Source organism: Lissotriton vulgaris, chromosome 12 (genome assembly GCF_964263255.1).
Source record: "Lissotriton vulgaris chromosome 12, aLisVul1.2, whole genome shotgun sequence".
In the NCBI taxonomy this organism is placed as follows: domain Eukaryota; kingdom Metazoa; phylum Chordata; class Amphibia; order Caudata; family Salamandridae; genus Lissotriton; species Lissotriton vulgaris.
In genome coordinates, this window is record NC_141700.1 from 348,640,968 (window position 1) to 348,658,819 (window position 17,852).

General features: G+C 47.6%; 1 protein-coding gene across 1 annotated transcript in view; it reads right to left on the reverse strand.

The window, feature by feature from the left end:
* The window catches only part of VPS35 (VPS35 retromer complex component), a 526,314-nt gene that overhangs the window by 92,176 nt on the left and 416,286 nt on the right, over positions 1–17,852 (reverse strand). Inside the window, exon 16 of the mRNA XM_086945112.1 lies at positions 14,478–14,621. Within this exon, the coding sequence (XP_086801238.1) occupies positions 14,478–14,621 (144 nt within the window). The remainder of the gene's footprint in view (positions 1–14,477; positions 14,622–17,852) is intronic.

The window sequence follows — 17,852 nt, forward strand, 5'->3', positions numbered from 1 at the left end:
CGCAGGGAGTAGCTGGTTCACCGCCTCCGCCTGGTGCAGTCAGTCGGTACCCTCCGGCCATCTCCCTCCGGTGTTTCGTTTCTGCCGAGCTGCAGGTGTGAGGGCAGGGAATGGGAGGGAGAGCGGGGCAAGGCGCAAAGAGTGTCAGAGTACGATACTTCCTCAGCCAAACAGATCCGATGTTTGTGGGGTGATGACTGGTAGGTCACCTGAGGCTTGTGAGTTCGGTAGTCCGTAGATCGCCTCAGCGTCACTTGGTGATATCCTGGGGCTGGTGGCGGGCGGGGAGCGCTGGGACGGGGAGCCGCTGAGCTCCGAGACCATCCGCAGGGCCTCCTGCTGCTCCCGGCGCATTTCCTCTGCAAGTGGACTTGCGCTGTGTTGTGTGTTACTTGCCGCAGGCGAGGGCGATCTGGCTCCGCGTCTCCTTTTGGATCTCCTGCGCCTCCTCGATTTGGTCGGGTCCCCTTGTTTACTTGTGTTCTTGTCCGACCCATTGTCCAGCCAGGCTTCCACTTCCTCCGAGGAGTCGAAGAAGTGTGTCTTTTCGTTGGCTATGACTCCCAGCCTTGCTGGGAAGAGGAGGGAATACGTGAGTCCTAGCTGGCGTAGTCGCCGTTTCACTATTAGGAAGGAATGTCTCTGGCGTTGCACCTGAATCGTGTAGTCCGGAAAGAACATTATAGTCGCATTTTCCACTTGTATAGTGCCGAGTTTGCGGGTTTCTCTCAGGACAGCGTCCCGGTCTCTGTAGTTTAGAATGCGGATGAGAAAAGGGCGCGGGTTAGATCCGGTTTGGAGCGGTCTGGTCGGGACTCTATGTGCCCGCTCCACCACAAAGTGAGGCGAGAGGGTGCCCTCTGGCAACAGGGTGCGAAGCCAGTCCTCCACGTGAGTTGTCGGATCTCTTCCTTCCCATTTTTTGGGCAAACCCACTATTCGGACGTTGTTGCGTCTCGCCCGTCCTTCTGCATCCTCCGCCCTGTCTTCCAGGAACTCCGCTCTGTTGAGAAGGTCTTTTATCTGTTTGTCCGACTGAGCGACTCGCGGTCCCAAGTCTGATACGGAGGCCTCCAGGGTCGTGGTGCGTTCGGCTACTTTTTTGTGGTCTGCTTTCAGGTGCGTTAGGTCTATGGCGACTCCGTCTATCTTCGCTTCCAAGGACGTCCGAGTGGACTGGATGGAGTTCTCCAGCCGTTCCATGGCCGCCAGCACCGAGTCCAGCCTGGCCGTCACCGGGTCTGCGTCCGTCGATTTCTGCGACTTGTCCATTTTGCCCTTCTGGGACGTGCTCCCGATTCCTGTGCGTTTCCCCGCGCCCCCAGACATGGGCAGGGTCCTGTGCGTGAATGACCCGGTGCGGTGGTTAGCAGCGCTGCGGGCCGTCCGTGTCACCAGCAGAGACGGTGTCTATTCACCCGTGGTCAGGGGTGTTGGGAGTGTTCACCGTAAGTTGTCTGGCGGGGCCAGCCCGTGTACGGTCCAGAGTGACCCGGTGGTGGCTGCGCTACTTCCCGGTCTGTGGCTGGGGGTGATGCCCTGTGGAGCTTGGCCTCTGAGGTCTGATGCCGCCGGGTGTGCGCTGTCCCGCCGCTGCGTCACGCAATTGGTGGTACTGCGACCCAGGGGGGTCGGTGCCTGCAGGTGTCAATCCGCGCTTTTCAGAGGTCCCAGCGGTGTAGCGGTGTGTGCGGCATTTGGGCCGATCCTGGTGCCCTCCGGCGATTACCACCGATGCCAGGTGGTGTGGATCATGACTGCAGTCTCCAGGGCACTCAGTTCAGTGGCGCCTCATCTGCTTGGCAATCGGGTCGGGTGTCGAGGGCCACAGCTACCGGAGTCCGCCTGTGTTGCCGTGCAGGGAAAGGGCCCCTACCCGGAGCTGGCGGGGGGCGGGGGGGGGGGGGGTGTCCTTCGGCGGTGGCCCACGCTCCTTCGCGCACTTCCAGGCCCAGTGCAGGTGGCGCTGGAGGTCCTATCCCCGATTCGGGATTTCACAGAGGTGCTGGGGATCCCGCCAGAGTCGGGTCCGTTGGTCCCGGGTAGGTGCTTGAGTCGCTGGGTAGCCAGACCCCTGCCGCTGACATCGGGGCTCACTCACCCTTGTCCCAGTTGGTGCCGCAGCTGCAGGCCGAGGGGGGGGGGGGGGAGGGGCTCCTCCTCACCTTTGATGGTCCCACAGCAGCGCGGATGTCGACCCTCGTCTTTTGCCGCAGGTCCTCACACTAGTCGCCGGGGGTGGTCCCGGTTGGGTCGCTGTCACCTCCCAGCCTCTGCGGAGGATCGGCCACGGTCAGCGCGCCCCAGCGCCGTCGCCTCCGTTCAGCTATCCAGGGTGTCCTGTCAGCACGGCCTACACTTCCGGCCTCGACCTCGGGTTTGCCTGGCGGGCCCCGCCGGGTCCATTGTCACCTTCTCGGCGTAGGCGGACTCCTGAGTGTCGATGCGGTTCCAGGGCAAGTGGGACCCCAAAACTCGGTCCGATGCTAGGTCTTCGGCTTATAGTGACATGCCCCAAGTTGTGGCCGGCCAGTCGGATATTTGTTCGGATAATTTATCCCCTGAGTGGAGGATCACGCTGGAGCTCCGCTAGAGCACAGCCAGCCTCGCTGCGCGCTTAGCCACGCCCCCTGTTTTACTCAATCATTAGGTGTATTGTTTGGACTGTACGCTAGGATGGGGAGTAAGCCTATATTGCCTTTGATGGAGGTTTATTGACCTGAGTGTCTACCACTTTTGACTGATGAGGAAACATTTTGGGGTACCGGGACTTCTCGAAATTACAGGAGGAGAACTGTTTTTGCAGGAGATTATTAGGCTAAGGAACAGGTTGTCCCCTTTTTTTCCTTCAGGAGAAATTGAGTAGATCTAGTGTGGAAGACCACATAAAATTTGCCCCGCTCCTTCTATGGATGGCGGTTTGAAACAATCAGCATACCTCACTTAATCGTGAGGTGACCCCAGATTATTTAGGCTGTAACAAAGTCCATGAGAGCCGATGTCTGACATATATAAAGAGCACCGGTGAGGCATTGGGAACGCCTGAATTGTATTGCTCTCCTCACAAGTTGGATATGGTCAAAGAAGTACAGAACAAGTTACTTACCTTTGGTAACCCGTTATCTGGTAGAGACTAAATCTAGCATCAGATTTCTAACCCTTGAATTTCCCCAGGGAACAGACTGGCTCCGGAAGATTTTTCGAGAGCAGTACTCTGCGTCGGTAGGTGGCTTTGTTGTGCGTCGCCTGCGTCGTGACGTCACAGTACCTATATAGGCACCACCCAGGCGTGGTGACCTCAGTTTCTTTTCTTTACTTTCCATACCAAAAGCACAGAGCCATGAAGGACATTTACTATTAGTGTGCAACAAGCATTTGCAATGCAATAGGTCTCGCATTTGTGAGAGTTTAAGCTGTTGGCATTCTAAATGGCAATGCCTTTTATTTATGTTTTTAAAATGAACACGTAAATAAAAGGCATTGTCATTTACAATGCCAATATCTCAAACTCTCACGAATGCGAGACCTATTGCATTGCAAATGCTTGTTTTCTATGGCTTGTGCTGTGGTCCTATGGCACGCAGTCAAGCCATTTAAAAAAAAAAAGTGCTTGAATACTATTCTGAAGGTTTGCAAAACTGCAGAAATTCGAGCATTGTTCTGACAGTCCTGGAACACTGACGAAGCACCCGAACTCCCCTACCGCTGCGCCTCCTGTACAGTTAGAGCTGCGCGCGCTCTGTACCCTGCGGGAGCTCGCCTGTCCTTCAGCTGTTGTTGCTGGCACGCGCCCTCTAGTGGCCCGGTGTGGGAGAAGAGCTTGCGTGCGGCTGATGTCAGCGGCGCGGCTGCCTGGGTTTGGAAGCTGCTGGAGTGCGAGACGGGCACGCGGGCAAACAGTTGCTGGCGGAGCAAGGAGTTGTGCGGGGGGCACGCGGGCAGCCGAGAGGGAGCTAGAGACTCAGGAGGACGCGCGGGTGGAACGATGGGGCACAGGTGCGCTTCCCGCTAGCAGCCATGGCGCAGGCACTAGCTGCGATCCTCTGGACTTTTACTAGGACTTGTGGCTGCAGTGCGGGAAGGCGAGACCTACACAGGCAAGGAGAGCTGCGAACCCTGCGGATGGGACAGATCTGGGTGCTGGGGGGCAGTCATACCCCCTGTTTGTTGTGCTTTTGGTTGATGGTCGCTGGTGCAGCAGAGAACTGGTGGCATGGGACGTCGCCTGCCCCTGTGGTGCTGACAGTGCCCCAGTCAAGCTAAGGGGGTGCACTGGGACAGGGGGCATCTGTAGTTTAAGGGGAGTATGTTCATGTAGAGGCCCGTGGGGTGGGTGAGCCCTTCTCAATCAGTGCATGCAATAGTGTGCGGACTTGGCAAACTCCTCACCTGTGACTCGGGAGCTCTCTGGCAGCAGGCGCCCTGGCACGGCACATGGTGTCAGCAGCAACTTTAGGGTGGCGCCCAAGGCTGCCCCTTGCCTCGCCCGAAACTGCTCCTCCGTCCCCCCTCTGGTCTGTAACAGGATTTTTCTATGCTTCCATTCCTGTCCAACAATGGTGCGAGTTTTCACAAAAGTGAAAGTGAAACTGCGTGCTGACTTGCCTCCCAAGGGGGACAAGAGATCGGCGTGTTCATATTTCCAGTCCGGCCTGCAGCCTGCACGTGCCCATCTCCTGTCTCCCTTGAGAGCCCTTGAAAGCCTAGTCGACGACAATAGGTCTCCGCCAATTGCGAGATCTAAAAACTAGGGTCCTAAAAGGGTCATCCCTGTCCGTAGAAACCTGTTCCCAGAGTGGGGAGGATGGGTGGGTTGGTAAGGAATCTGCGGCTAGATATAGTCTCTACCAAATAAGGCGTTTCTAAAGGTAAGTAACTTTTTCATCTGATCGAGACTTCTAGCCGCAAATTCCTTAGCTCTGAACAGATACCCAAGCAATGCCATCCCCGGTGGTGGATCTGCAGACAATTTCAGACAAGGAAGTCCTGCAGGACAGAACATGCAAAGTGCCCATCCCTACGGACCAGACTATCCAGACAGTAAAGTTTGGTGAATCTGTTCTAGAAAGCTCACTTTGCTGCCTGGTAGATGTCCAGGACCGGAACTCCATGTGCTAACACAGTGGTGGCAGCTTTATCTCTGGTAGAATGAGCTCACAACTCTTCAGGAGATTGCTTCTTGGCCAGTGCGTAACAGATTTTGATACAGAGTATGACCCAATGAGAGATGGTTCGCTTCTGCATCGCTCAACCTCTCTTCCCACCCACATACCCCACAAAGAGTTGGTTGTCGACCTGCAAGTCTTGTGTGCAGTCAAGGTAGAACGTCAAAGTTTTTTGGCGTCCAGGCGTTGGGAATCATTCCTCTTCTTTAGAAGGATGTGGGGGTGCGTAAAACGTAGGCAGTATGATTGATTGGCCTACATGAAAAGCTGTGACCACTTTTGGTAGAAATTAGGCCCTTGTGCAAAACATCAGTTTGTCTGGGTGTACTGAGAGGTAAGGTGGCTTAGATGAGGCCTGCAGCTCATTTACTCTACGGGTAGATGTAACTGCCACAAGGTAGGCTGTTTTTAGAAGCCTAAGGGGACAATTATGTAGAGGCTCGGAAGGAATGCACACCAAAAAAGTTAAGACCAAATTCAAACCCTACTGAAGAATAATAAATGGTGAAGGAGGGATAGGATGGGAAAGACCTTTGAGGAACCTACATACCATAGGGACTCTTAAAAAATGATGGTTGGCCAGGCAGCTGCACAAAGGCAGAAAGAGCAGGCAGATAGCCCACGAGTGCCCAGAGCAGAGATCTTCTGGGAAAGGGAAAGAATGAAGAGTAAGATTTCAGAAAAAAGGTCAGAAAGAGGAGCAACACTTTTTTCTGCTCACCATGCCACAATTGTTTTTCCAAAAGTAGGCATATACCGTCTTGGAGGTATACCTAGCTGCCAAGATGACTTTACAGACTTCAGGAGGAAGGTCAAAAGCTGTCAGCTGCCGCTGCTCAATCTCCACACAAGAAGGCAGAGAGCGGAAAGGTTTGGTTGATGAGCCCTCTGACTGAAGATCCCACCCACCTCCACCCAAAGAGGGGTAGCCAAATTGGAGGATCGATGGCCGTGTTCAGTAGCTCAAGATACCAGACTCTCTGTGCCCAGTCCGTAGCCAAAAGAATGACTTGGGCCAAGTCGTTGCCGATGATCTTGAGAACTCTGGGTAGATGTGGTATGGGCTGAAAGGCCTGCTGGAAGGCCGAACTCCACTCGAGGCAAAAAGAGTTTGAGCGAGAGCCGCCTTGGAAACTCCAGTACGCAAAACAGATGACATTCTGCGTTCTTAGCTGAGGTGAACAGATCTAACCAAGGATCTCCCCACTGATTAAAGAGACTTTGAGCCACCTACAGATGGAGACGCTATTTGTGATCTGCTAAGCATCTTTGGCTGAGTTTGTCTGCCCGGGCGTTCAGAGATCACACCAGGTGTAGAACCACCAGGGATATGCGCCTTGCTGTTCCAGCCATGTCCAGAGGTGCAGGGCCTCTTGACACAGAGTTTATGACCTCAACTGCCCTGTTTGTTGCTTACCGCATGACGGGCTGTTGTCTGTGAACACCTGCACTAGCCCTTACTTAATGGAGGGTAGAAAGGCTTTCAATGCCAATCGGATCGGAAGGAGCACCATCATGCTGATGTTAGCACGGATTCCGCCAGAAACCTCTGATCTTCACCTCTCCCAGATGGCATCCCCCATCCCAGGAGTGACACATCTATCACTATTGTCAGATATGATTGGGCATGAGAGAGGGGTCTGCCTCTGACCCAATCGGGGTTGGTAAGCCACCACTGCAGATCTCTTGCAGTTCCTTCCGAGATCTACACCGCATTGGAGAGATGTCCCTGATGCTGCACCCCCTGGAACTTCAGGTCCCACTACAGAGCCCGCATATGCCATTGGGCATGCATCAGCAGCAGGATGCTGGAGAATATGAAGCCCAGAAGCCTCAAAGTCAGCCTTACCGAAATCCAGGATACAGGCTGAACCATTGTTATCATAGCCTGAATCGCCTAGACTCGGTGCCCGGGAGGATAAGCCCAAGATTGCACTTTGTCTGCAATTGCACGATGAAAGGGAAAGTCTTAGAGGGGATCAGGTGTGACTTTGGCATTTTGGTAGTGAACCTCAGCGAGTGCAGGAGGTGCGCCATAGTCTGGGGGTGGGAGGCGACAGCCTGTGGCAAGCTAGCCTTCAGCAATCAGTCAGCAGGATAGGGGAATACTCGTAACTATGATCTTCACAGATCAGCGGCAACTACCGCAATCACCTTTGTGAACACCCAAGGGGCGCTGGCAGGACAAAGGGAAGCACTGTGAACTGAAAGTGGTCATAGCCTACCTTAAACTGCAGATAGAGCCAGTGGGCAGGCAGGGCAGGAATTTGAAAATAGGGGTCCTGCAAGTGCAACGCTACCATCCAGTCTCCTGGGTAAAGGGCAGACAAGACCGGAGTCAACGTAAACATTTTGAATTTTTCCATCTTGAGGAAGAGAATGAGGGCTCGCAGATCTAGAATAGGAAGAAGGCCTTTGTTTTTTTGGGGAACCAGAAAGTAGCAAGAATACCAACCCCAGCACCAGAGCCCTTTCTATAGCACTCTTGACCAAGAGAGCCATGACCTCTTCGCAGAGAAGGGACAGATAAAGCTCCCTCAACTGGTCGTGAGATGGTGGTGTGGAGGGAGGGGTAGTCTCAAAGGGGAGGGAATAGCCCCTTTGGACAACCTGCAAAACCCACCTGTCCAACGCTATGGACTGCCAGTGAAGAAGGTGATAACTTATCCTACCGTCAACTGGGTGCCCATGGTCTCCAAAGAGAAGAGTGACATTGAAGGGAATGCCCATTAGAGAAGCCTGGACATCACCCAAAAAGCCAGTCTGCCACAACCAGACATGGCCCCCCAGGGCCACTGTCAATGAAACCGCTCCACAAGTGAGTCAGTCAGTTATGTCAAGTCCACATCTGGTTGTGAACTTTGCTGCGTCTCTCACATCGATAACAGCTTGGTAGAGTACAACCCGGGCCTCCTCCAGGACATGCAGCAGCACTTGCACAACCGTGTCCCACAGAATGTGGGGATAGCATCCCGAAAAGCATAAGGTATTCACAGTCCGCAATGCCAGGCTGGAGGAAGAAAACAACATCTTCCCCAGCCTCTTGGATTCCCTATTGGGGGGAGCGGAAGGGAATGTGCCCTGGGATGTGGAGACTTGGACGACCAAGCTCTTGGGGTAGGGTATTGGGTGAGTATGTTTGGTACCCTGGGGCAGGGCAGTGGAGGCGGGCAATCGTCCTATTCACAGGAGCCACTGCATTGAGTTTGTACCAAGTCTCAAAAAGGATGTCTATGAGGGCATCAATGAACGGGAACAGGGGCTCTAACGTGCAGACTCACAGTTGCAAAACCTCTATAAAGATGTTAGTCTTGCCTGCCGAGGGCAACTTAAGGTGACCTCAACTGCCCTCTACACTACCACTGCATATGAAGCTCCCTCTTCCTTAGCTACGGTATGCGGAGTAAGCATGCCAGGATCTGGCTAAGTATCCAGTACACTTCCTTCACCCAGTTCCTCACACAAGACCATATTTGTATCCTTCATAGTCCTGAAGGATACAGCGACCTCTCCCAGTCTCCATCGAGGCCTAGCCCAAGAGAATATTGCTCAGGCTCCGTTCTAGGAGGCAAAGCTGCAACCAGCGTCACAATCAGCATCAGGCTACAACCATCTGGCTCTGTGGCGGAGTCCGGGATGACAAGTGTCACCAGGAGTGTCGGCATTGGCATTGGCATCAGCACCTGGAAAGGTCGAGATAGTATGACTGGTGTCGGTCTGGATCCAGGAATGGATCCTTGGGGGTCCACTAGAGCCCGGATTGCTGGTGTGGAACCAGATGGGGCCCCCTACTACCCAAAGGTGCTTCCGAGGGGTTGGGATGCTCAAATATTAAGTGGATGGCCTCATAGAACACTTTTAGTTGGGCAGGGGTCGCTCCGGCTCCCGGAAAATAAGGGTGGCGCAGAGATGGCCCAAGTGCAGGTTCTGAGGTATGAAGCCTTGAATGCAGATGTTCCTTCACTGTGTGGGCCAAGGAGAAGTTAAAGAGCACTGCAGCTTCTTGCCTTTTTTTGGTGCCTTGATTTACCAGAATGCCCTGAGGACTTAGAATAGGACGATGACTACTTTGGTAACTGCGACCGATCCAGGGACCTTCCTTTAGACTGGGACCTCGATTTGCGCAGAGTCGCATGCCAGGCCCCTATTGGGACCGCTACCTCAAAGCTTTGGGGTTCATGGTGTGGCAATCGGAGCACAATTTTGGGTCGTGGTCGCTCTCCAAACACCACAGGCAGACGATGTACAGATCTGTCACTGCCATCGGCCGGTGACAGGCTCCACAGGGTTTAAACCCTGTCTTCCTGGATGACCATTCCAAATATAATGGTCTAAAAATGCGGTGTTTTTAATCAGAGTGTGGTCACTGCGAAGAATAAAGTATGTACAACTGCAAGTGATCCACAACTCATTTTATCTTGGAAAAGCATTTTCCCCATTTGTCCGTCACGGGGCCTAGATGGTTGATGGAAGACACAAGCATTGACACCATACTTTTATTTTCCTTCACCTTTTTCTCACACAACTTCGAAAATTGGGTATAATAACTTTTCACTTTCCCCATTTCTGTTCTGGTCCTGAAAGGTACCAATGATGATAACGTGAGAAAACTGGTGAGTACCACCCAGTAGCTCCTTGGGTGGTGCTTACATGAGGTACTTTCGAACCCTTCACACCTTTTTTGTCTCCGTTTATGAGGTGAGGCTTTGTATAAAGAATTGACAAACTTTTAAAGTTTACAGCACACTTGGAGTGGAGCACGATCATTCAATTAGTGGAGCCTGCCCGTGGCAGAGTTTGGTTATGAATACTTTCCCTCTTACATTGAAAGTATAGTGTTCTATATAATCAGGTCATTAATATATGGTTTCGAGGATGACATACCTAAACACACCGAGAGAAAAATTCCTCAAATAACCCTTGACAAAACAGTGTAAAATAAAAGTGTAAAAGAGACTGGGTGGTAGGTAGCTCTTCTCTGGTTCAGCGCTGTCTGGGGGAGCACAAAGAAAAGGACTGGCTTCATCGCGCCTTGTTGGAGATAATATAGGTACCACGATGTGACTTCCATTGCAGACTATGCCACACGGAGCAGATCAACGTTACCTTCAGCCGCGCAAGGGTACTGCTCACGAAAAATCTTCCTGATCCAGTCTTATGCCTGGGGAAATGCAAAGGTAAGGAATCTGTGGCTAGAAGTCTCTATCAAATTATGAGGCCTGCTTCTGCCATCATTGAGTGAAGGTAACTTGATAATCGACTCAGACTTTCTAGTCATTACACTCAGTGATAGGCCCGAGCCCTGTCTCTCCATATGAGAAAACCTGGGAACAGTCACTTCTAACTAAGTTTCAGGCAGACTCAATCAGAAGCCATCTCTGCTTCCCAACAAGCCTGTAGGATTTGAAAAGCATTTTATTTGCCCCTGTGATAATTCTTCCTTGCAGATTTTAGAGCACTTTATAATTTTTTGTAGTTATTATGAGCCCTTAAGATGTAAATATTTACAACCTATTCTTAAAACCTATTGTTTTTGGCAGTATAGATCGCCATTTTACTTTCTTCGTATGATGTTCAAGCTGCTTGTTCACCACTCTGTGGGAGGATTTTCAAAAAGTGCTCTGCTCTGGTGCAACACAATGAATTTCAATATTTCCTTTTAGTTATATATATCTTTTATCTCAATGTTATGCATTAAAATATTATTTAGTGGTTGGGCTAGGTTACGATTACATCTTGCTAAGAAGTCTTTCTGAATTGGATTTTAGGCGATTTTATCATGTATTATTTTTTAATAATCAAATAAAGGTTGAAAGTTGAAGTAGATACAGTTTTGGGTTATTAGTATTTTTTATTTGTTTAAAAATATTGTAGTTATTTACACATATTATTTATTATTACATTGTTTAAATTCATTCTCAAGTATAGTTTTTAGTTATGGCTCAGAAAACCGATTAGGAAAGAACACTAGATAGGGAGGTTTGAATAGACCGAGTTCAAGCACAATGTCATTGGCCAGAAAATGATATTTGTATGATTCACAAAAGAGCTGTCAATAGGCGGATCTTTATAGTTAGTGGCAAATAGAAAAACCAAAACACATTTTCAATGGATTTAGTCAACAGGCTGTTGCTAAGGAGATACTTGCACAAACTGGCACTTCCCTGTAAGAATAGCATTGCTTAAATATGTACAGTGAAAATGAAATTTCAGCAGTTAGGATTTTAAGTAATATTTAGACTGCATTCAAATAACCTAAAAGCAGAACAAAGATGTTCATCAGGCAAAAAATGGGGCAGCTGTAAAAAGAAAAACAGAATTATGATTATTTTCGAACGCAATGTAACTACATTAAATTGTGAACTTCAATCTTATACCTTTCGTCCTATAAATTAAAATAATGAAGCACATAATTACAGCCTATTAAGAACAGGACGTTCTGTTGATGTTCAGTAGCTGGTATAAGTAGCAAACATGCATACAAATAAGGATTTCTACGAAGTTGATTAGATTGCCACTTAACGCATGCGACTGGCATATCAAAGCAACATTAATATTCTGGTTGTATAGTGAGGAATATTTTATAGGACAGCACATCCTGCTCTGTTCGCCATAATAAGGCAATGGGTCTCTAGATGTATTACATGAATAGTATTTTGGGAAGGGATGTTGCATCATATATGGCGAGTTAATCAAAGTATTTCTAAATTTAATGGGTAGCTCAAGCATACTTTGAGAATGGGGTTATTGTGAAATTGTGGAAACTAGTAAACCTTTTTGGGGAACAAATTTGCTTTTATAAGTCACCTGATGAACAAGCCCCAATCAAGTAAGGACACCAATAGGGACCTGACGAGGGCAAACTGCATTGAGGGGACATGGAAGAACAGTATTTTCATTAAAAACATTTAAAAATCACAGACTAAATTTTAACTAATAATTTAAATTCAATATCAAAACGGTCATTTGCATTGCTTCTGCTTAGAATTCTCAGACAATTCTATTTATCCTTTTTTGTAGTATAAATAATTTCTTCCACAGTAGAAACAGTGCTGAAAACTGTTGACCTCAACAGAAAAAGTAATCTAATATATGCCTGGTCAGCTAAATCTAGACCTCTGTAATGCAGAGAAAATGACCATCTCACATCCGACAAGACCAGATTCACAAATCCAAACATAATTTTGATGCTTAAAATAAAAAGCATTGTCAGCCTTGAAAATATAACAAAAGTTCTATCCATAATAAGCAATTTAGGCCGAACTGCTGGGAGAACATGGTCACTGATCAATTACAGGCCAAGAACTGAAAAGCAGCACAAACTGGATATTCAGTCAGCATAAGATACACGATCACAATTGTGAGGAAAACTTCCACTGTCTCACTGGCAAAGGATTCAAAAAAATTAAATCCACTTCCTCATTTCCATCATGTCTCCCACTGTAAATAAAGTGGACCAAGCCATGTCATCACGTCTGAATAAGGTTACAAGAAAGGGGAGGATGCGCTACCATTCCTAACGCCTCGCATCACCCCTTTCATGAGGAACAACGAAACACCATCTGTGTCAGCTCCATAGCTAGTTCTGTTCAATCTTAACATGAGAAACTCTTCTTTACCAGCAAATAACATTCCAAAGTACAGAACTTCATACTCAGCTGTACATCAAACAGCATCCAAGAAACTACTGTCAAGACTTGTCCAGGCTCAACGAATGATACCATATCTCACCAAAGATGAGCAGTGGCTCAAACAGAATTGTAATATGATTAAGATTCGCTTCACTCAAAGAGGGCTCTTTGTTTAATAGTGTGCTCGTGAGAAATATCATAAATAATGGTCAAAAAGTAGCTGCATGATTTTCAATAGAAAGTTCTACTTTTAAAAGACCAGAACAGTTCCTGCCAAGAAAAAATAAAAAGACTCAAAACTCATCAAATACCTCCTACCTAATGAACAATAAATAGAGTTTAATGAAAACTGCATAATCACACAGGCTTAAATGTGGCTTTTATACATGCCCAAAAAAACAGGTAATTCAGCCTTAGGTAGCCACTACTCTGATTACAATTCCTACCTGGGCTGGCTCCAGATTTTGTGCAGTAGCTCAGTACAATGTGCTAAGCTGGATTCCTAAAACACAAAAATCTTGCAAAACGAATCAGGCATGCCCATATGAAAGCACCATTTAGCCAACTACCACTACCTCACCAGAATTTAATACCAGCCTAATAGAAAATATGATGTTTTCTTTGAAACAGGCTATTGTTCTGTTACACAGTCTCCACACACCTCATATGCAACTGTAAGAATTCTTAATTTCCCTAAACTCAAAAACCTTCCCTGTAGACAAATTGTTCTTTGCCTGCCCTGTCCCTCAGCCCTTACTAAGAAGTTTGATTACTAAGCTGTTTTTGGCCAAGCTTTTCCACAACACACCCCACACATTTTGCCCGCTGATTTTCTATGCTAGCCCCAGAAGTGTTTAAGTTCAGGGTCCTCCAACCTTTTATGTAATGAGAGCTACTTGTGGTAAATGAAAATCATCCTTAGCTACTATTATCATTAGAGTGGTAACAGTGACCACATCAGACAAGATTACATTGCTGCACCTAATCTTGCAAGCGGTAGGCACTAATCACCTTCTTGCAGTACACAGGGATGCAAACAGGAGTGTGAAAAATGCTTTGTGAACCCAGAATGCCTCTCTATGGTTAATACATGACTGCAACAGCAGTAATGCCTCCAGCATCAGTGTAGTTATATTAGTAGTAAAGCTTCCACATGAAGTACGATTTAACATCAGCAATCACCTTTTCAATTCAGGGATACAAACATAAATTCAACCAAGGGAAAGCTTCTAATTTAGTAGGCTGGGATACAAACTAGAGAGCTACTTACAGGTAGCTGGAAAGCTACCAGTAGCTCATGAGCTACTATTTGGAGAAGCCTGGTCTAAGTACTGTTGCTTGAGCAATTCATTAATAGAAGAAGGAAAACCTCAAAGATATAAAGTATATTTCTTGAGCTATGAAAATGCTTTTAGAGAGGTGGATATGTCCAGAGGTGACTTAATAAGTGACAATATTCCCACAAAAAAGTAGTATACATTCAAAATCTGTAAACATTCTAAGGGGAGAAAGACTAAAGTACCTATTTTGACCACATTTTAAAGGTGCATTGAATTTATTTTACAGTCACTATGAAAGCCAAAGGAGCAGAGTGTTTACAACAGAAATCTGAAATGAGAAATATAATATAATATTCAGTTGATGGTGCATTATTAAGAATTAACAAAACCATACCACTCACCGCATCATTTTCTTTTTCATAAAAGTAGATGTATCTGTTCAAGATTTCTATGAAAAGCTGAACTTGCAAGGAGGGATCCATGCACTGATTTGCAATTTTTAAAGCCTTCTTCAAGCATTCCATCACTCTTTTGCCACTGTGGATCTACGTGATAAAATAATGACACAGTCTAGTTAGAACCATACATACATTCTACATCTTGATTCTAAATATGCTATTCTTATAGTGCTTAAATGGGGACACAAAGCAGGTATAAGTAACCAAATACTCTAACCCTGGACAATGTTTACCCTTTCACCACTGAAAACGTAATCTCCATTCAGCCTTAGTAGCTTGTGATGACAAAGAGCTCGATCCAGGCCTGAGCCGAGCTAAGAAGTCTTCTGTCATATTTTCTTTGATGGCAAACGATTTGACCTTGACAGCTATAAGGGCGGCTTCCATGTAAAGACAATAGTTTACTGTGAAGTAGGAGCTTTGGTCAGAGAAGGTGGACGGAATCCAGCACTCGATTGACTCATCCTTCATCACTCTCAATCTAAGCTTGGAACTTAGGGGGTCATTAAGATAGCTGTGAATCCGCCACCGGCAGCCTGCCAATGGTGGATTCACCGCCATTGTGCGGCTTCTCTCTGCCCGCCAGATAAGGATGACGGGTGGATTACTGGCAGACAGGAACTTCGTCCGCCACAGATCCGACAGTCGGACTCACCTCGCATCTGCAAAATGGTGGCGTGCCTAGCAGGTATCGTCGGACAGATTAGGATGCTGCATCCCGCCAGCCTGTGTATGGCGATTCTACCGCCATTCACAGGCATGACGGGGGTGTGCTCTGGAGGCCCATAGCGGGCCCCTCTTATGCAGAGGTACTCACGTTTTGTGCTTGGGGGGGCACCTTTGGTGACCCCCAATATTTCCCTGCACCATGTGGCAGGCATCGCGTGGTGCCTGCCATGTAGTGCCGGGAAATGCAAAACTTGCATTTTTATGACTGCAGCAGGCGCTGCAGCCAGCAGCACCCACCGTAATGGTAAACATGCACAAAACCGACCGCCACAGTGGCGGTCAAATTGTAATTGCAGGACCGTCGCTATATAGGCGGCTGGTCCTGATCCCCGTGACAATGGCGGACGGACTTAAGCCCGCCATTGTAATGACCCTCTTAGTAACATTACCTGGGTGTTGTCTGGACTTCAATTTACCATAGTCAAAAACAAATCCCCTTTGGGTACGCTTAATTCAAGAAAGCAAAAACATTCATCACATCCAAATTATCACCAGAACATAATACCACCACCATCCACGGCCAAATGTGTACAAAGTATAAAAATATTTTATTTAAAAATGATCATACAATAATCAAGAGCAAAACATCATTTTAAAATGTTAAAAAGAGATAACAGCATACACATAAATCAATCAACACAATTTATCAAAGGGAGAATCTGCAAGAAAGATACTTTCTAGTCATCAGAAAGGCACGTACATTAGATCCAGATCATTTGTTCAACACATAGTTGTGCATTAAATTTTAGCAAGAACAGATCACAAATGTCATCACAATCTACAGTGTGCCTTTATACAGTGTGCGTTGACGCGTTTCGGTGGGTATCACTGTTCAAAACACCACCTTCCTCAGGACAAGAAATAATACTAGGGGCAAGGCTTTTAGTGGGCCGGGTCTCACCGGTGCTGAGCACCGGCAGTTTTTTTAAAGGAGTCCTCCAAGCGGGTCTCTTTCGGGCTCTGTTTTGTGCCCTGGGAAAGGCGGTCTGTTTTGTTCAAGACTGCAGTGACAGCAGGCACATCGATGTGCGCTGCTCACTTCTCACTATTGGAGAAGTTACGGCATGACGTACGGGTGAGCGTTGGAGGGGAAGGGAAATCCTTTAAAGAGAGTAATTTTTGTCTCTGGATTTCCCCTCTCTTTTTGAATCTCAGGAGCAGCAAGTGTCGTGGTGTCACCAGGGCTTTAAAGGAAGCTTTTTCAATATTATATACAAACCATAGTTGCTGCTTATTTATCTTGTGCAACTAACAACCACTGACAAAGCCAAAAGTCCTGACTTGTATTTATGATTTGACTTGTATCATATATTTGGATGCAATGACGGAAACCGCAAAATACAAGACGGGCGGCACACTATGCTAAGCATCCATCCAGCCATCCGCCATCCATCCACCCTTACATCCATCCATCCGCCATCCATCCACTCATCCATACCCACCCATACATCCATCCATGCATCCATCCACCCACACACCCACACATCATGCACCTATCCACACTTTTATCCATCCATCCGCCATCCATCCACTCATCCATACATTCAAACATCCAGCCATCCATCCATCCATGTATCCATCCACCCATACATTCACCCACCCATCCACCCACACATCATGCACCCATCCACACTTTTATCCATCCAGCCATCCATCCACCCATACATCCATCCATCCATCCACCCACCCACCACACACACATCATACGGTCTCAGCAACTCAGATTTACGTAGCCAGTTTGCACGAGGCCTGTAAAGCTGGTTGTGGAGGACAAAGAGTTGGAAGAAAAGGTGATAGCGGTGAGCCTTCATATGTGACTTTACAGAAGAGGTAGAAAGTGCAGCAAACTTGTTTGCAGTTGCCATTGATTTTGAGCTGTCAGTACACTAGAAAGATTTTAAGCTGAATTAGGGGGCTTGTCTGCATTTTGCACAGCATCGGCACTTTTTGTTTGAGATGCTCTGCTGACAAGGAAAAGTTGTCTCTCCCAACCAGCAGGACCTTTTAGATTGTAGCCAGTTTTGGTTGCGCTGGTGTTTGCCGGTGACGTCAATAGCAGCTGAATAACAAATGGTGGCACTTGTTGAACTTAGGGAGCTTATTGCACGATGCCTGTAAAGCTTCCATTAACATTGCATGCGTTGTAATTGCATGTGATGTTAACGGCATTGCGCCGTTGTAGCATGCATAGTAAAAGCATGCGATGTCAACGATCCTGCGATGTAAAAGTCGCGGTGCGATGGCACTGCGATGTATTGACATCAATGTAATGGGTGTTTCCCCTTTCATTTGTTTAGTATATGGACTTCAATTTAACTTTACATCTCATATAGAACTGGACACATCTGCATGGTAATGGTGTTGGCTCAGAGCAACAAAGCGTTGCTCCATGCGTCACCCAGTGCAGTCACAGCATGTCACAGCATGCTAGGCCAGGTCTTTGGATAGCTTCATGTACTGGCTTCGCCTATTGGAGTCACACAAAGTTTGAACAAGGGTAGTAATAGATGACTGGAGAACCCTTAAAGCAAAATAAATACTAATGAAAAACTGGACCCCTTTGTAAACTATGACGTTCTCTGTTGCAGA